The sequence below is a fragment of the Poecilia reticulata genome, linkage group LG11 (genome assembly GCF_000633615.1).
Source record: "Poecilia reticulata strain Guanapo linkage group LG11, Guppy_female_1.0+MT, whole genome shotgun sequence".
Classification (NCBI taxonomy): Eukaryota; Metazoa; Chordata; class Actinopteri; order Cyprinodontiformes; family Poeciliidae; genus Poecilia; species Poecilia reticulata.
Window position 1 is genome coordinate 7,135,173 of NC_024341.1, and position 15,648 is coordinate 7,150,820.

Here is a 15,648-nt window from a genome sequence, read left to right on the forward strand (position 1 = left end):
TGAAATATTTCAGTTGGTGTGCAATGAATCTAAAATATATGACAGTTTAATTTTTGTCATTACATTATGGAAAATAATTAACTTTATCACAATATGCTAATTTTTTTAGAAGGACCTGTATATATATAAATTCAGGAAAACAGAAGGACAAACAAACTACAGCAAAGACCACAAACTATAGGGATGAGCAAACTGACACTCATAGTTATACAATAGGAAAATGTGAAACAAGAGATTCTGGTATCCAAGCTTTCTTTTAACTTTATGTGTTGCTGTTTGTCTGGATGAGTCTCAAAATGATGATGATGACCAAATGTCCAGGGATCAAACCAAACCAGAACCTCCTGCTCAGAACTTGAAATAGCCATGGAATATTTTCTAATACATTGAAGGTATTTTTGGCAAAGCTTGCAAAGAAATGTCACAATTTTTAAACCGAGCAAGAAACATTATTGTGGCCACATTTCAAACAAGGACCAGATTTGCACATTTTTTTAAACAAAGTTCAAATGAGAATCAAAAAGTAGTTGATTGAATGGAACATCTCTGCTGCAACAGAAGAATATTTTTTTTGTAGTTGAGAGAATCTGTCACCTCGGTTCTGAGATCGCTACATCATTCATTTCTTATTTAAGGCTCGTTTTCATTTACATTGAAGAAAGATATTCAAGCATTCAAAACAGAGTAGTCACGTTCTTAAGCAGAGTCAGAGAAAGAACAGATGCTGCCTTTAACATGGTCAGAACCGGTCTCATTGCTTTTACCAACATTGTCTTAACCAACATCATGGACATTTTCCAAGCAGTCAGGGACAGAACTGAATTGATGTTCTTTAGGCTACAAGATGAACGAGTTCATTTACTTGACAGAGTCCTTGAGCTAAATTCTGACTTCAGTCTGGCAATAGTTCAAGGTTGCCAGGTTGTTTTCGATGTCTCCTTCACATTTGTTGCTGAAGTATTTCAGTCAATTGCATATTTTTAAAACCAGACCACAAGTACCAGGATTGCCTTTGACACAACCAAAACAAATATTTCCAATTGTGTCAATACATAGCAAAAGTATATGCTGCTCTTAGTTTTTTGAGCGGATGGGTCATAATAGTTTTCTGTAGGCACTATAGATGCATTTAAAATGCATACCTTCTCTGGCATGGCATTGCCCTCATGCAATAAACTACATATCTGTACCTCACATTGCTCCTTTATTTTCTTTTTTGGGGGAGATTATTTAAAATACCACCAGACATATTTTTGTCCAAATAAAAGAGGTATTGAGGTTCATGTAACCTTTTACTTAGAAGAGGAGAAGTCCTCTTTATGAAGCGGAGTTGCATGCTGCACCTTGCCTCCTACTTGTAAGTCATACATCACTTTTCTTCATGTTTAAATTTGAGTAACTAAAAATATTTTCATGTCTGTGAGTATGTAAAATTATCATTGTAGATCATTTCAAGACAATTTTTTTTACAATTTATATTCTAAAACTGTTGTTTTGTTTGTTGCCTCGGCAACATTGCAAAGTTGGGGCCCTTTTGTTCAGGCAATATTATTCTAGTGCGTTGATTACAAAATAATTATCACAGCCAATTTTTTTACTTTATTATTAACTAACAGCAACAGGAGATGGACTTTTGTCCAAGATTATTTCATGGACAAAGTGCATGGGTCATAAGTTGGGGTTATTCCCGATGAAAACATGAGGATCCACTGAAGAACCATTATTTCATTGTTTGTTTATCCTCAATGCTCATTTCAGTCCTAAAGAGTGATGAGCTTGTATTCAATGAACAAATGGTCCTATTCCAAAACAGGCAAAAACTGAAGCAATATCTGCCAAACCCAAAAATATGGGTCTGCAGGGTACTTCATATGGCTAGTGTAGAAGGTGTTCCGTACAACTTGGGCACAATGTGCGAGCACCACCCACCACCAGATCTACCAGATATGAGAGCTGGTGAAAATGTTGTCCTTTGCTTGGCTCACATTCTACCAAAAATAAAAAATAAAAATCTGAACTACAATCAGCTAAACAGATGGTGAGTCCCAGATATGCCAATAATCAATACTCTTTCACATCAGCAAGCAATTCCTTCCCGATGTTTAACATATAATAGGGAAAAAGACTGATTTCAACATTCTTAGTGATTCCAATTCCACCAAACATACACACGTACCTACACACGAATGCTCATTTTAATAATTTGCTTAAATGTACCACTCATTAATGAAAGTTAATTTTATATTTGTTCAGTTGGAACTATGTCTGATTTATTTTTGTCAAAAAAAGTTTTTTTATGAATATAGTTTTTATTTGATTTGTATTTCATTTCTCATAATCACTGCAGAAAACCTTGGTGTTTTAGACCCCTTGTAGCACCATGTTGCCCTGAGGCAACAAACCCAAATCTGGCTCCAGGAGGTGTCACGGTCTGATTTTATGATTGATATGTAATTAAGGGCCACCAATCTCCCAAAGAATGCAGAAAAATATTCCCCCCCAAAAAAAAAGTCATAGCATAGAGCAAGGGTGCCCAAAGTGGGTCCTGGAGGTTCTCATTCTGCACGTTTTAGTTCTCTCCCTCGTGGTAGTGACCTTTTCAACTTGTCAATGTTCCTCTCAGGTCTTCTAACGAGCCATCATTTGAACCAGGTGCGCTAAACCAGGGAGAGAACTAAAACATGCTCCTGCATGTGCCGGCCCTCGAGGACCCACTTTGGGCACCGCTGGCATAGAGGGTTAAGGCTGCCTTTGACACAGTTAGAGGGAAACCGCCAAACACAGATGAAACCCTAAATGATTACTCTGCTGAATCCTCAATTTGTTTTTCCAAACACACATTGCATATATATATATATATATGAGATGGACTGGCGACCCAGCCTCTCACCCATTGACAGCTGGAGATAGGCACCAGCACCCCTCCTGACCCCAATGGCATAAGGGTATAAGAAAATGGAGAAAATGAATTATATATAATATATATATATATATGGAGCACAACTCGGGTGAGTCTATGGCAAAGGTGTCAAACTCCAGTCCTCCATTGTCCTGCAGTTTTTATGTGCCACAGGTACAAAACACTGGAATGAAATGGATTAATTGCCTCTTCCTTGTGTAGATCAGTTCTCCAGAGCCTTGCTAATGACCTAATTATTCTATTCAGGTGTGCTGCAGCAGGGCAGTGGCCCTTGAGGACTGGAGTTTGACACCCCTGGTCTATGGAGTCCACCCCCCAGCAGTGTGCATCACAAAAAGCACTTCAGCCTTATTGCTGAAAATGTGTTACATAAATAAAATTACCTTTAACTTTACAAAAACCATAAATATAATTGACACCTGTAAGAGAAGAAACATCTGACTAAAGATTAAAGATATATCATCAGCCCAATTGCTTTTGTCTTTAGGCAATTATGCCATTAGGCTGATGATAGTCTGTTCTGTAGATTTGGTTGCGGCACTTAATTAACAAAGACAAAGTTCATTTGTCTTTGTTAATTAAAATTGTAATTAAAAAAGTAAGAATGTGTGCTTATGTAACATAACAAATACATATAATTAAGAACGTACAAGACTTCTCATATAGGGAACAATGAATGCAAAAGGATTTATCATGCAAAACATTGATATTTGCCAAATTATATCAAAATATAGGGCTGCAGATGATATATTAAAAGCCAAAAGAGTTCTTTGACTGTTAAAGAAGCTGAGAAGAACCAAAATTCTCATCAACACAATATAACTGCTCCATTAGCTCTATGTTGAGGTGGCCCTGAAGTGCAAACCACATCAACAAATCACTAAACACAACTACAAATTGAAAAACATTTTCAAAAAGCATCATCAAGTCCAAGTAGAAATGAACTGGAATGTTACTCAATGGTATAAAAGTCTCCACAGTTCCTGATGACTGGGTGACATTTTATCTAGTGGTTCTGGTCCACTAGGATTTCTAAATGCAGCAGTCCTGAGACATTAGAGAGCACTTCATGCTTCCCTCTGCTGACAAGCTGGATGGAGATGCGGATTTGATTTTTTTAATACCGGCCCACACAGTGACCATGGTGTTCCTGTGGTTGGTTGGCCAGCAAACCCCAAAGAGAATCTATGAGGTATTGTCCAGGTGATGTGTCCGTGCCACTCCAGCCACAGCGTTACTGTGTGTAATAAATGTGAACTTCATTTTTTAAATAAAAGTATGAATATTTCACATTTTTAATCTGGTTGGATTACAAATCTGATATCTTAATCTAATCAGACTAAGATTAGATTAATCTAAATCTTAGTAAGATCAATTGTAAAACTGTTTAAAGACAATAATTTGCTTTTGCATCACAAATGCCAGATTATGTTTAACATGATTGCAATATAGTTTTGAAACTGTCAAAGGGTTCCTTTATCAACTAGAGGCGCGATTTAATAATAGTACAAAATTCCTACAACAGAAATCCAATAAAATAAATCAACAAATATGATTCATTTATTTAATTAAAAAAAACATGTGAGAACATACACGTTTCCAAACTGACAGTAGTAAACATATGCAGGGTCACTGGACCGTGAGCAGCTTCTTCTGGCTATATGTGAGACCTCTGTCGTTTCCAGAACCTCTTGACCTCACTGTGTCCATGGGACGTCACCACCATCACCCTGTGAGCCACATCCTGCCACACCAGGCAGCCCAAACCCTGCACAATGACAGCTTGATTAAACAACATCAGACAACCAGGATGTTATAAATCAATTACATTCAATCAAATTTATTATGAAATGATTTTATGAAAAATTTACAAAAAACCCTTAATGTAAAAATGAAAACTAATTTCTACAAAATAATGAAACTGACAGCTATTTTATTCTATTGCATTCATGTCTGGACTTTGACTGGGCCATTACAGAATATCCACCTTGCTGTCCTCAAACCATTTCTGTGTAGCTTCAGCTAAGTTTTGAGATTGGAATAACTCATTGGAAACAGTATGTTGGTGTGTGACAATTGGGGAAATTTTCTGCCATAATTTGAGAGCACATATTTTCAGTCTGAAAGCATGATTACATGTCTTTTGTTCTCAAAACTTGTAATGTATTCAACACTTCTCATGATCTTGCAGAACTCTCTGCTTGCTTATGGAACAAAAAAGCACCGTCAACTGGCAACCTCTCAACCAATAGAATGAAAGTGTTGTACTGGATGCGTTTGTTTCCTTCTAGCGGGTGTGCCAGTGTGGCCACTATCAATTGTAGCAATCTGCGCCACCCACTGGAGAAAAGAGAAACAACAACCTCAGCTTTCTGCTCCATCGGACACTGAACATCCGCCAGCACTGATTGCTAACAGCCTTCTGATCAACAGTCATGACATCTACCTAAATATATATATTTAGATAGATCTAAATATATATACCTATATTTATATTTATCTAAATATAATTTAACATTTATCAAGATAAATATAATTTAAGCTTACATTTTCAGTTTCTTAGATGAAAATGTAAACAAAGTATTAAAAGTTTTGAAAAGAAAGACATGTAATCCTGCTTTCAAACTGAAAATCTGTGCTCTCGAATTATGGCAGGAAAATTCCCCCACATGTGACAGTTGACTAAATATCCAGAGGAATATTTGTCAGCTGCTGAATATTTTTCAAGCTGAGACAGGGTGGCGTCATTTATCAGAAAGTCTGTTCCAACCTGAGCTCTGTCTCGCAGCACCTCAAAGTCTGCTTGGGATAGGAACTGATTGTAGAGCACTCCTGAAAGAGAGAGAGAAAAAACCTTTTTTTAGCTAATTGTGTCCAGGTTATGAGCTCAATACCATCCCTTATTCTCTGACAGTTAGAGAAATAGTTGATCTGATGCTGAGTTTGTACGTTTCCCCGTTAAAAAGAAATGAACAAAACATAATTACAAAGATTTATTTTACCTGCCTTGAAAGTTTGTCTTTTATTCTGCAGCTCATGTGACCATAACAAGTGGGGAGTTGAAAAGTTAAAAAACGCTCAACAATTGCCTGGTACACAACCTGTAGTTGGCCTCCTCCAAGGTCCCCAAGAGAGAGAGATAGAGATAAATCTTTAAATTTCGTTGTTCTTGTCACAAGAACAACGAAATTTAAAAAGTTCCGAACAGCATTTTACACAAGACCAGAGTGCAACGGACCCATTTCCAAATATGGTATTGGTCTGCCATGTGGTCTGGCCCTGACCCTTACTATTTGATGCAGCGAGGTGTACCTGGAGCTCCGAGCTACCAGGTGACTACAGTACGGGAGCTGCAGCAGCAGCGGCCATAACACTACTGCGTCTGCTATATTACTATGATAACTAGCTAATTCTATCTGAAATAGAATTAGTTCAGTTCAGACTGTAATCCAGCTGAAAAGTTTCTATTTTGTTTTTATGGTGGCTTAGCCCCGTTTGCCTTCATCTTTACAACTAGAATATTGCTGTGTGATGGGGTGACGTATTTACGCCATAAATTAGCATTTAAATAAGCATTTCACAAAAAAGTTGATTTTCCTGAGCAGGTTTTTTATACCGGTATTATACATGATGTGGCTCAGCCCTAGATCTCACCAGGGCAGAATCACAATGACAATTTTGTCAGTATGTTAATAATTAAAAAAAAAAAACATTTGATCTTTGTGTGACTCTACATGCTTTGATTATCTGTCACTTTGCTGTTGTTCCACTGAATTTTCCCCACTGTGGGACAGTAATGAATAGTTTGATTTTGTCTAACAGTTCCCTGGGCTCAGTCAGGACTCACCCTCCGTGAATTGCAGCCGATCTCTCTCGAGCTCCCACAGTCTGATCTGGTCTGTTATAGTTGGAGGCAGCACTGGGGTCTGAAGCACATGCAAGCAAATTAAAGGGCCTGTGTGGTGCCGTAAGATGTCAGCAGGACATCATTTCTTTCTTTAAAAGTGAGCCAACAATACCTGTGTCAGCAGGACAGGGTGAGCTCTGGTCCTTAGAAAGTGGATGATCTAATAAAACACAATGTTCAAATAACAGTACAAAAGATGTCATGTGCAGTTGCATGTTTGTTCCTGGTATATTATATATATATTATTTAAACTAAAAATATTTAATCTGTACACCACATATTTCATAATATGTACAAATGCAATTTTGAAAAATAGAAAAATGCCCCTCTAATGTGGAAAAATATTCAGATATTTTTGCACATTTATTAAAAATAGAAATGTAAGAAATCACAATTTTCTAAGCAGCCTTTCCCCCAGAAAACTTGAGCCTGTTGGTTGGGGCGCCGACGCGGCAAACCGTCCTTTGTACTAAAAGATGTCAAGTTCCAATAAAATACTATTTAAACCCACAACTATAGTCTCAACAGCAAATCAAAAAAGTACAATTTAAAAAATATTGATTATTTGCTCTTCTGTTAAATCCAACTCGAGTCAGCAGTTGCTTAAGGCCCCCAGGGGTCTCATAACATTTTAACACAGATATAGAAATTTAACATTTGTTTATTGAGGATATCAGTGCTGCTAAATAATTTGATTTAGATTTACTTTATGTGGTTTTAGTAGCTCTTCCATTTTGTGTCCATTGAATTTTTAATAAGCACCAAAGAGACTGTTTTGGTTGCCCGAGCTCTATGGGACGAGTTTTTCTGATCTCTGCACGGCAAGCAGAGATCAGAAACCTCACAGTTTGATGCATCATGTCACTGCAAGAATAAAAATAACCAGAATAAAAAACTAAAACCATGTTGCTGTGTGACTATAAGGTGAGTGTGAAAGCTCCTCCACAGGCTGAACAATAGTTCAGACTGTGGACTATTGTTCACAGGCTAGTTAGTCCTCAGTTAGACTAATGACTAACTGAGGAACACGTATATAAACTTTATCAGTGCAGACACAGAGCCACACGTTGGGCAGGATGGTTAAGAAACCTATACATCATAGGTATCTTTTGTTTAGTACAGCCTCCATTTCTTTTGGATTATGATCATCTTAAATTATCTACTAATTAAAGTCATCAGTGTTTTGTGACAATCTGTGTGTGGGTCTATTTTCTTATAGAAACATAAGTGATAGCCTGATAATATGTAGGAAATTTCTAAATGCATAATTTTTTGATGTTTTAAAACCATTATTAAGTACATAATTCATATGCAACACTAAATTTTATTTTCTATTTATTTAGTTTATTAGTACATTAAAAACGGAATAGAATTCAGCCTATTAGTGGGTGAATTACCAGATTATGCCAATAGAACAAGTACTATGAACTGCCTTGTTGCTGAAAATGTGCGATATAAATAAAATGACCTTAATCTCTGGAGAACAACTGGCAAGTAATAAGTAAAAAAGGTGAGAATATGGAGCACTGAAGGACTTTTGGTTTGGTTCTGCATCTCCTCTGTTTACTTTCCCTTCCCTGTGTCATTACTGCACAGGTCTGCCTGACAGGCCACACACCTGCTGAGCGGTAATTCCATTAGCAATGGCCTGCTGAACGGATTCTCTTGTAAGCTGAGCGACCACCACATTGGAAAAGCGATACAACAGCTCACTGAAAAGAGCCACCAGAGCAATCTGAAGTTCTGAATCTGAAAAACAAAAGCAAGTGAGAATAGATTCCAGAGGGATGAATGAATGAAGTTTTATCCCCTGAAAAAACTGCAGCTGCTTCACTAAAGGTCTATTGCTTCTATATCAGTGTTGTGGCATCTTCAATATGTTAAATTGAGAAGTAAAAAAAAGTTTTCTTTAATAAAAATGTATTGGGCTAAAAAGAACAGCTATGACAAAAGTGTTGGGTGAATGAATTTGATTTTGCCTGCAACATGGACAGGAACATGGTGCTATGAACTCAACAGAAAGTCCACACCTTTATTCACATCCGATTGTGTGACTGTGTGATGATCAGTTTGAATATATGTAATATTGAATTGAAATGATTTTTTTTGTAAAGTGGCAGGAGACGACATTATAAATTGGTGCTATATAAACAAACTGAATTGATTGCTACATATGCCAGTACACTATAAAACAAAAGAAGAAAAAAAGCATTCTGGAATGAGGTGGTCTTTTTTAACCAACCATCTTTTACTAATTTTGTTCAGTCTTACCTGTGTAGGCGTAGAGACGATAATTGGTTTCCACAACAATGAAGCCTGCATCTTTAGTTCCAGGAATGGAAGCAATGTTGGTGGAGGATGGAGAGGCGGAGCTGGTAGTTACTCCAGCAGCCAAAGTAATTGCCAGTCTGGTGGGATAGTACCGCCGGGACTTCCTCTGAATATACATGGTGGAGGAATTAGATTCTAAAAATATTTTTTACATTACTACAGACAGATTACACATTTATTTTCTTTCACGTCACCTGAAAACTATTTAGGCAAACGCTACCAACTCCTCCTTGGGAATGTAGAAAATGATCAATACAGTCATGATTTGTAAATATGATAATTATGCAGTTAATTAAAATGATGACACTTCATCTGACATTTTCATTCTCCTTTTTGCATCAATGCGTTAAACTGGAAAAAGAAAATAAGGAGCTTGTGAATAAAGAGGTCTCACCTTCCTCTGAAACACCAGTCCAAACTCCCGAAGGTGCTGCAGGAAAGTTAGCAACGACTCACTCATCCCCTCCACTGAGTAATCCTGAAGCACCAGCAGTACATGGTGTATAACAAGAAAAACAAAAATCAGTCTAGAAATACCAGGCCGATCAGAGTGTCAGTTCCAGCAGGACGGTGAGTTTGACTAATGCCTCTAAAGTCTGCTACTACTAGGGCTTAAGTAGAGCCTGTGGTGCTGCAGGCCAACAGACAGATGCTTTAATAACAAGACACTAAACATGAGAATCCAAGCAAAAAAGTTTGCACTCACTCTCCCCAAAGTAGAAAAACTGAGCTGGAACAAGAAGGATAAAATCTCCACAAGGTCCATCCCTCTAGACTGCAAGACAAAAACAAAAAAACATCAAAAATGTATGTTCATATGCAAGAGAAAAAGAGAATTGTCCAAATTGTTCTTTGCAGTAAAACTAAAAAGGTTGAAGGACTTAGCCAATTCTAAAAAAAACAAAAAAACACCTTTCTTCTGATTTTTCTTACAGGACAGAGCACGTTGCATTTTCCACCCTATTGGATTTGAACTTGGATGAGAGTAAACAAGGCAGTAATAGAATACCATAAAAATTACATTTGGAACTTTACTTTGCAATGTGTAAAGTCATGGTTAGAAATCCCTCAGAATAGAGTACAACAACATGACCATAACTACAAACTGAATACTAAACATGCAACACTTCTGCTACCAGTTCCAAGTCTACCGTTACCTGAGCAGTTTTGAGGTACTGCAAAGTGAAGTACCAAAGCTGAGAGGCTGTGTCCAGAAGGAGGAACTGAAAACCAGCAGAAGTGATGTACGGTGCTTCCCCTGCCTCACTTATATAGAAAGAAAATGAGAGAGCAACATGAGAAACAGTTCTTTGTTTTGACCTTTAGCATGACCATTCTGCATGAAAGGTCTTTCCAGTTGACAATCTTGCGTTAGCGTCCGCTCAGACAGCAATTTATTGAACAGAGTATCAACTTGAGGCACTAAACTAAATGTTGAGAGCTTAGAACAAATCAGCATATGGGTGGAAAACTACAGCTTTACTTTAACCTTTCCCACTGTAGCAATCAACCTTTTTTGTTAAATAAATGCAATAATTTGATCTTGAAAACTACAATTCAAACAACCACACACTTCTATTCTTCCATGGAATTCATTCAGCCGCTGATGCTGTTAAAATACACCAAACACATTAATGTTAGAGAGGTTTTTTGAAGATTTGACTGATGGATGTTGATATTTTCTGTTATGAAGATTATGCCAGAAAATCTGTTTTAAACACTGCTGTTTTAATTATTGATGGTTTGCATTATGAGAAAGTAATTTTTTGTTCCTGGCTTATGCACAGATTTTCAATCCAGTTAAATGTCCGATGGCGCAGTGGAGATAACATCTGTGAAACTTAATGGTCACTGATCTTCAGCATTCCCTGTAAGTGGTCCTTGCTGTGATTTTTACAATAAGCTCAAATTAGGAGTCTCTTCTACTAGTTTCTTTATATGTTGAAGGCTTTCAATGCTTTGAGTATTCTGGCCTGTTTGTGGTAACAGAAGGTCCTTCTGTTACTTTTGCTTGTTTTCTTATCACTGCTTATGAAAGTTGCAAAACAAATATAGTAAATGCAATTATATCATATTGATGTCATCTTCCAGTGAAACCTGAACAGGCAATATGGCAATAACAAAAAATCTGCAGACATTCCACAGTAATTGGGAAAATAAATTGGTTACCTGATTTACAATTAACTTGTGTATTTTTCTTTATATGTACATACTTGAAAAAGCATTAAGTGAGCTGGATTTGTCTGTACCTTCTCATGAGGCCGGCTTGAATCAAGAGCTGAGCCAGATCTTGACTAACAGCACTAGGTGAACCCACCATGAACTGCAGGATCACTTCCCAGCGTTCCATAGCATAGCGGTCCAGGCTCTCAATGTCACGTGCATGGCGATCAGGGCCCAGGCTGCTCCCCTCATCCGCCCACTGTGCCCCTCTGTGGAGCAGAACACCATCCCGTCATTTAACAGAGCAGAGAAATGATCATATTTTAAAGCACATAGCATTAGCCAGTCAAGTTCTGTTAGAATAAGAAAGTCACGTTATGTACATTTTTTTTTTACATAATATGACGTTGGTTGGATTACAAAGGAAACTCAAGCTGATAGATGAATCCATTTCTCTCACACAAAAAGACATGGTGCTGTCAGAGCTAGCTAGATATTAATGCAGCCCAGATAAAGAACTAACCATGTTAAAGGCATCCACCCTTATGATTTTAAAATGGAGCCAGTGTCACCAGCTGGAACTGTGGGAAATTTAAAATATCAAAGCTTGTTTCTGGACTGTCATCTTAGTCCGACCATAATCCATGGCGATCTTGCCGGTCCCAACATCCCCTCCGGAGGGATCGAGCCCGGTGGAAGTTAATAAACAATGAATAAATTAAATAAATAAATAACATGAAAACTAGCTTAAAAAATAAATACAAAAAATAAAATATAAAAGCAGACAGTTGCCTTCTCATTTGCCAGTTTGAACTTCTGAGCTCAGTGAGTAGCTGTAAGGTTCCTCATGCCAGCTAGAAACCATTCATCCCCTGTGCAATAACTTTTTTCTGAGTATAAATTGTTGACATTGTGATTGTACAAATGCATTTTATCTAATGTTTGGAGAGCCAAAGTAAAACTCTCACCTCAGTGGAGAAAGTTTCATCTCTTTTCACATATTTTTTACACCAAGACCAGAAAAGAAATCAAAAACATAACGTCAAATGGCAGCTTGATAAATCTGAGATTAACTTCTAAAGGGTTTTCTGATAAAATAACATATGTAACTTGTCATATCTAACTTGTAATGCAATCTTCTATGTTGAAATAAAAAGGTTATGACTTATAAAAAAAGCTTATTAAAAAGCCATTAAAATGTTTAGAAACTATTTTGTTGCAGCTACTTTGGGGAGGACATAAAGATGGTAACTTTGTGATAATCGAAGAGTTTTTCTCCACAGTCAAATACATCATGTATTTAAAGATTGACTTGTGAGTCAGTTATTTTAAATAAGCTGCATCCCGATTTGAATTCTGTTAAAATTCTGCTACCTATTTTTGTAGCAAAAAGTAGGCAAATATTTCTAGGCCTAAAGTTAAACCAATTTTTACAAATGAAGTCCATAGTGCCATTCGGCAACATGTTGTAAAAAACACTCCAAACACACCAGGAAACTGCACAGAATGACAGTAGCTTCCTCATTTAGAAGGTAAAACATGTTACCAGAGAATATGACCTGTAGTGGAGATTAAACTAAGATGACTGAAACATAATGATTCAAAAATGTAACGAATCCAAAATGTTTAAGACCATCTCCACTGTGCAGCTCAAGGTAAATCAGGGTCATTTTTGGTGTAAATTTCTAACATAACAAATTTGTTTTTAGCCTGGTAGATGCAGTAAAAATGTGAGAATATATTAGCCTCTGCCACGTCACTCAGTCTGGAGTACAAAGAATGAACAAGGCCATAAAAATAATGATGCTTTTTGAATGCAGACATACCCTCCAAGCAGTGCTGTTCCCAGGTTGTCTTTGAACACTGGATTTAAAATGTATCCTTGAAGCCCACCTTGAAGGTGCTGACTATGCCAAAGGCGAAGACCGGTCAGCACTGAGACACAGTCATCATGATCCCTGCAGGAACACGCCGATAACAAATAAATACAATCAGTTCAACTAGAACCAGTGAGAAACACAATCAGACAATCTTTGTTCTGTTGAGAGGCTGATAGAAAGGCTTCAGGTTCCCAGAGTCATCTCATCATTTCCACAATCACAATGTTTCGTACAACTTGTCTATTTGTCTACATGTGAATAAAAATACACACAAAACAATGTTAATACATTTCAACCACTTTGGACTGATTGTTAATCGAAAAGCTAATTGGAAAAATGTATTCTTGGAAGAAGAGAAAAGGTAGAAAAAATTATCTTCAACAGGTACAGTGTTGTGAAAAAGCATCAATGGGGTTGATTTGCAGAGCATGTTTATCTCCAGGACACAGAACCAATCTCCATGACGATAACTGGATGTTACCATATTATACTTGTTGTTTGAACAGATGAAGATTGCATCTCCAAGAATTTGTGCCCAAGGTGGGATGAAGCAGGTTCACAAAACTCTTCCTGATCTCTTGGTTGATTTTTAAGATTTTTCTTATTATGTCACACAAGCAAGCAATGTTGGATCAAATATTTTAAGTACGGTTATCAGTACTTAAACTGATAACCGCTCAGAGGATGAGTGTTCCTCTGAGCGTTCTGAAACTGTTTAAAGGTATAATACCGTTGGTGTAAGTTTAGTTCTGTATTCTCAAAACAAATTCCCTTACTTTTCTGACACTGAGCATATAAAAATATGCTGGGTCCTAACCAACCCAAAACAGTGAAAATATAGTCTACTTTAACCCCAAATAGTAAAAAAGGCCAGTAAATCTTTTTAGAAATTCTAATATGGAGTCAGATTAGTTTGCAAAGAGTAGAGATGCTCTTTGTGTGATAACACTTTTACTACTTGCTCACCTCTGACTATTTTTTTGCACCCAAAGTGCCACAGCTGCCTGGGGGAGAGGCTGATCCAGGAACAGCATGCGCATCACATAGTTCTTAGCAAGTGAGGGAAGCTCCCTGGAAACAGAAAATCTTGAATTTAATATTACAGGCAGAGGCTGGGTTTACAGAATACAAGTCCAAGACATGGTGGTACATACCTGTAGACAGCCAGACATGTTGCAGGGTGGTTATACAGTCTGTCCAGTATCTCAGGATTCAGTTCTCTTAAGTATTCATGGAGGTTCTTACACTGCAGCTGGACCCGCAGCTTCATGATCTGCCACAGAACCGAAATATTTCAACAATCACAACTACATGCTGCTGGTCGTCTCTACTCACCTATAACATCTATTAACAGCTTCTCTATCTTCCTTGCCTTAGTATAATCAGAACATATATATCTTCCGTAGAAAATTTACGACAGCATGACCCTGTCGACAAAACGTCCGGAACTGACGAGAAACACAACCTTGTCAAAAAAAATATTAAAAAACACACAAAAACCTTCACGGTTATTTGGCGACGAACCGTGAAGGAGTAAGGCAGGACGGCAAACTCTTCTTGATATTTATTGGCGGTTGGCAAGAAACGTTAGGTAAGCATTACCGCCACCAACTGGCAAGGAGTATGGACCACATGACCAAAAAAAAAAACGTATCCTATTTTACAACTTACTCTGTTTCAAAAGAATATAGCCTTATATCCTCTGCTTCCCGAGTCCTTTAGCAGTAAATCAATAATAACCACCTTCCATTCTTTTCTTATTCCCATAACTTTTGTCAACTCTCATTTGTTTTTTGTTTAATTATACCCTTTATTTCTGTTATACTAAAACTAACATTAATATATATCCTTACCTGATTGCTACTCGCCTTAGCCATCCTGTCTGCCATTTCATTTCCCTTAATCCCGTGATGTGCTGGAACCCATACAAAATGTATTGCTAGCTCCATCATATTGATTCTGTAAAGTGTTTGTTGTATTTCAATTAATATATATGGTCTACTGTCTGATTATTTTGCAAACTGACTAATGAAGAACTAGAATCTGAACAAATGATTGATTTCAATGGTCTGACCTCTTCCACCCATTGAAATGCTAAAAGCAAAGCAAAGCAAGCATTATAGAAAAAAATATTTTTATTAAACCCACAGTTCAGTAAAAATGTCTCCCCCAATATAGTTATCATGTTGCGTGTTTTTTACAGTGGACCCAAATGCAGAGAGGTAAAAGAAGCAGGTGATTTTGAAGATTTTATAAAGAATACTGAGAAAACAAACTTATAAAAACACAGAAAGCCAGATCCATCCATCCATCCATCCATCCATCCATCCATCCATCCATCCATCCATCCATCCATCCATCCATCCATCCATTTTCTTCCGCTTATCCAGGGTCGGGTCGCGGGGGCAGCAGCTTCAGAAGGGAGGCCCAGACTTCCCTCTCCCCAG

At 37.4% G+C, this 15,648-nt stretch overlaps 2 protein-coding genes across 8 annotated transcripts in view; both read right to left on the reverse strand.

Moving 5' to 3' along the window:
- The window catches only part of dlgap3 (discs, large (Drosophila) homolog-associated protein 3), a 908,365-nt gene that overhangs the window by 48,771 nt on the left and 843,946 nt on the right, over nucleotides 1-15,648 (reverse strand). The window lies entirely within an intron of this gene.
- On the reverse strand, nucleotides 4,449-14,778 carry gtf2h4 (general transcription factor IIH, polypeptide 4). 3 transcript variants are annotated; one of them, XM_008421534.2, is made up of 14 exons: nucleotides 14,574-14,777; nucleotides 14,356-14,474; nucleotides 14,168-14,272; nucleotides 13,148-13,279; nucleotides 11,408-11,590; nucleotides 10,316-10,424; nucleotides 9,865-9,933; nucleotides 9,553-9,636; nucleotides 9,099-9,264; nucleotides 8,446-8,576; nucleotides 6,940-6,987; nucleotides 6,768-6,846; nucleotides 5,691-5,752; nucleotides 4,449-4,688 (listed from the first exon to the last, which is right to left on the reverse strand). In XM_008421534.2, exons 2-14 carry the CDS (start codon nucleotides 14,469-14,471, stop codon nucleotides 4,578-4,580), a joined length of 1,395 nt encoding a protein of 464 aa, XP_008419756.1. In that variant the 5' UTR covers nucleotides 14,472-14,474; nucleotides 14,574-14,777; the 3' UTR covers nucleotides 4,449-4,577. The 3 variants fall into 3 exon arrangements, with proteins under 3 accessions (XP_008419756.1, XP_008419755.1, XP_008419757.1); XM_008421533.2 differs by having other exon boundaries at nucleotides 14,537-14,777; XM_008421535.2 differs by lacking the exons at nucleotides 4,449-4,688; nucleotides 5,691-5,752 and adding an exon at nucleotides 5,798-6,035 and having other exon boundaries at nucleotides 14,537-14,778.

Coding starts and splice junctions, on each gene's coding strand:
- gtf2h4 (XM_008421534.2), bottom strand. CDS start 14,471: ATGAAGCTGCGGGTCCAGCTGCAGTGTAAGAACCTCCATGAATACTTA. Junction 6,988..8,445: donor ATGGAATTACCGCTCAGCAG/GTGTGTGGCCTG, acceptor GTGTTTTATTAG/ATCATCCACTTTCTAAGGAC. Junction 4,689..5,690: donor TGCTGCGAGACAGAGCTCAG/GTTGGAACAGAC, acceptor GTCATTGTGCAG/GGTTTGGGCTGCCTGGTGTG.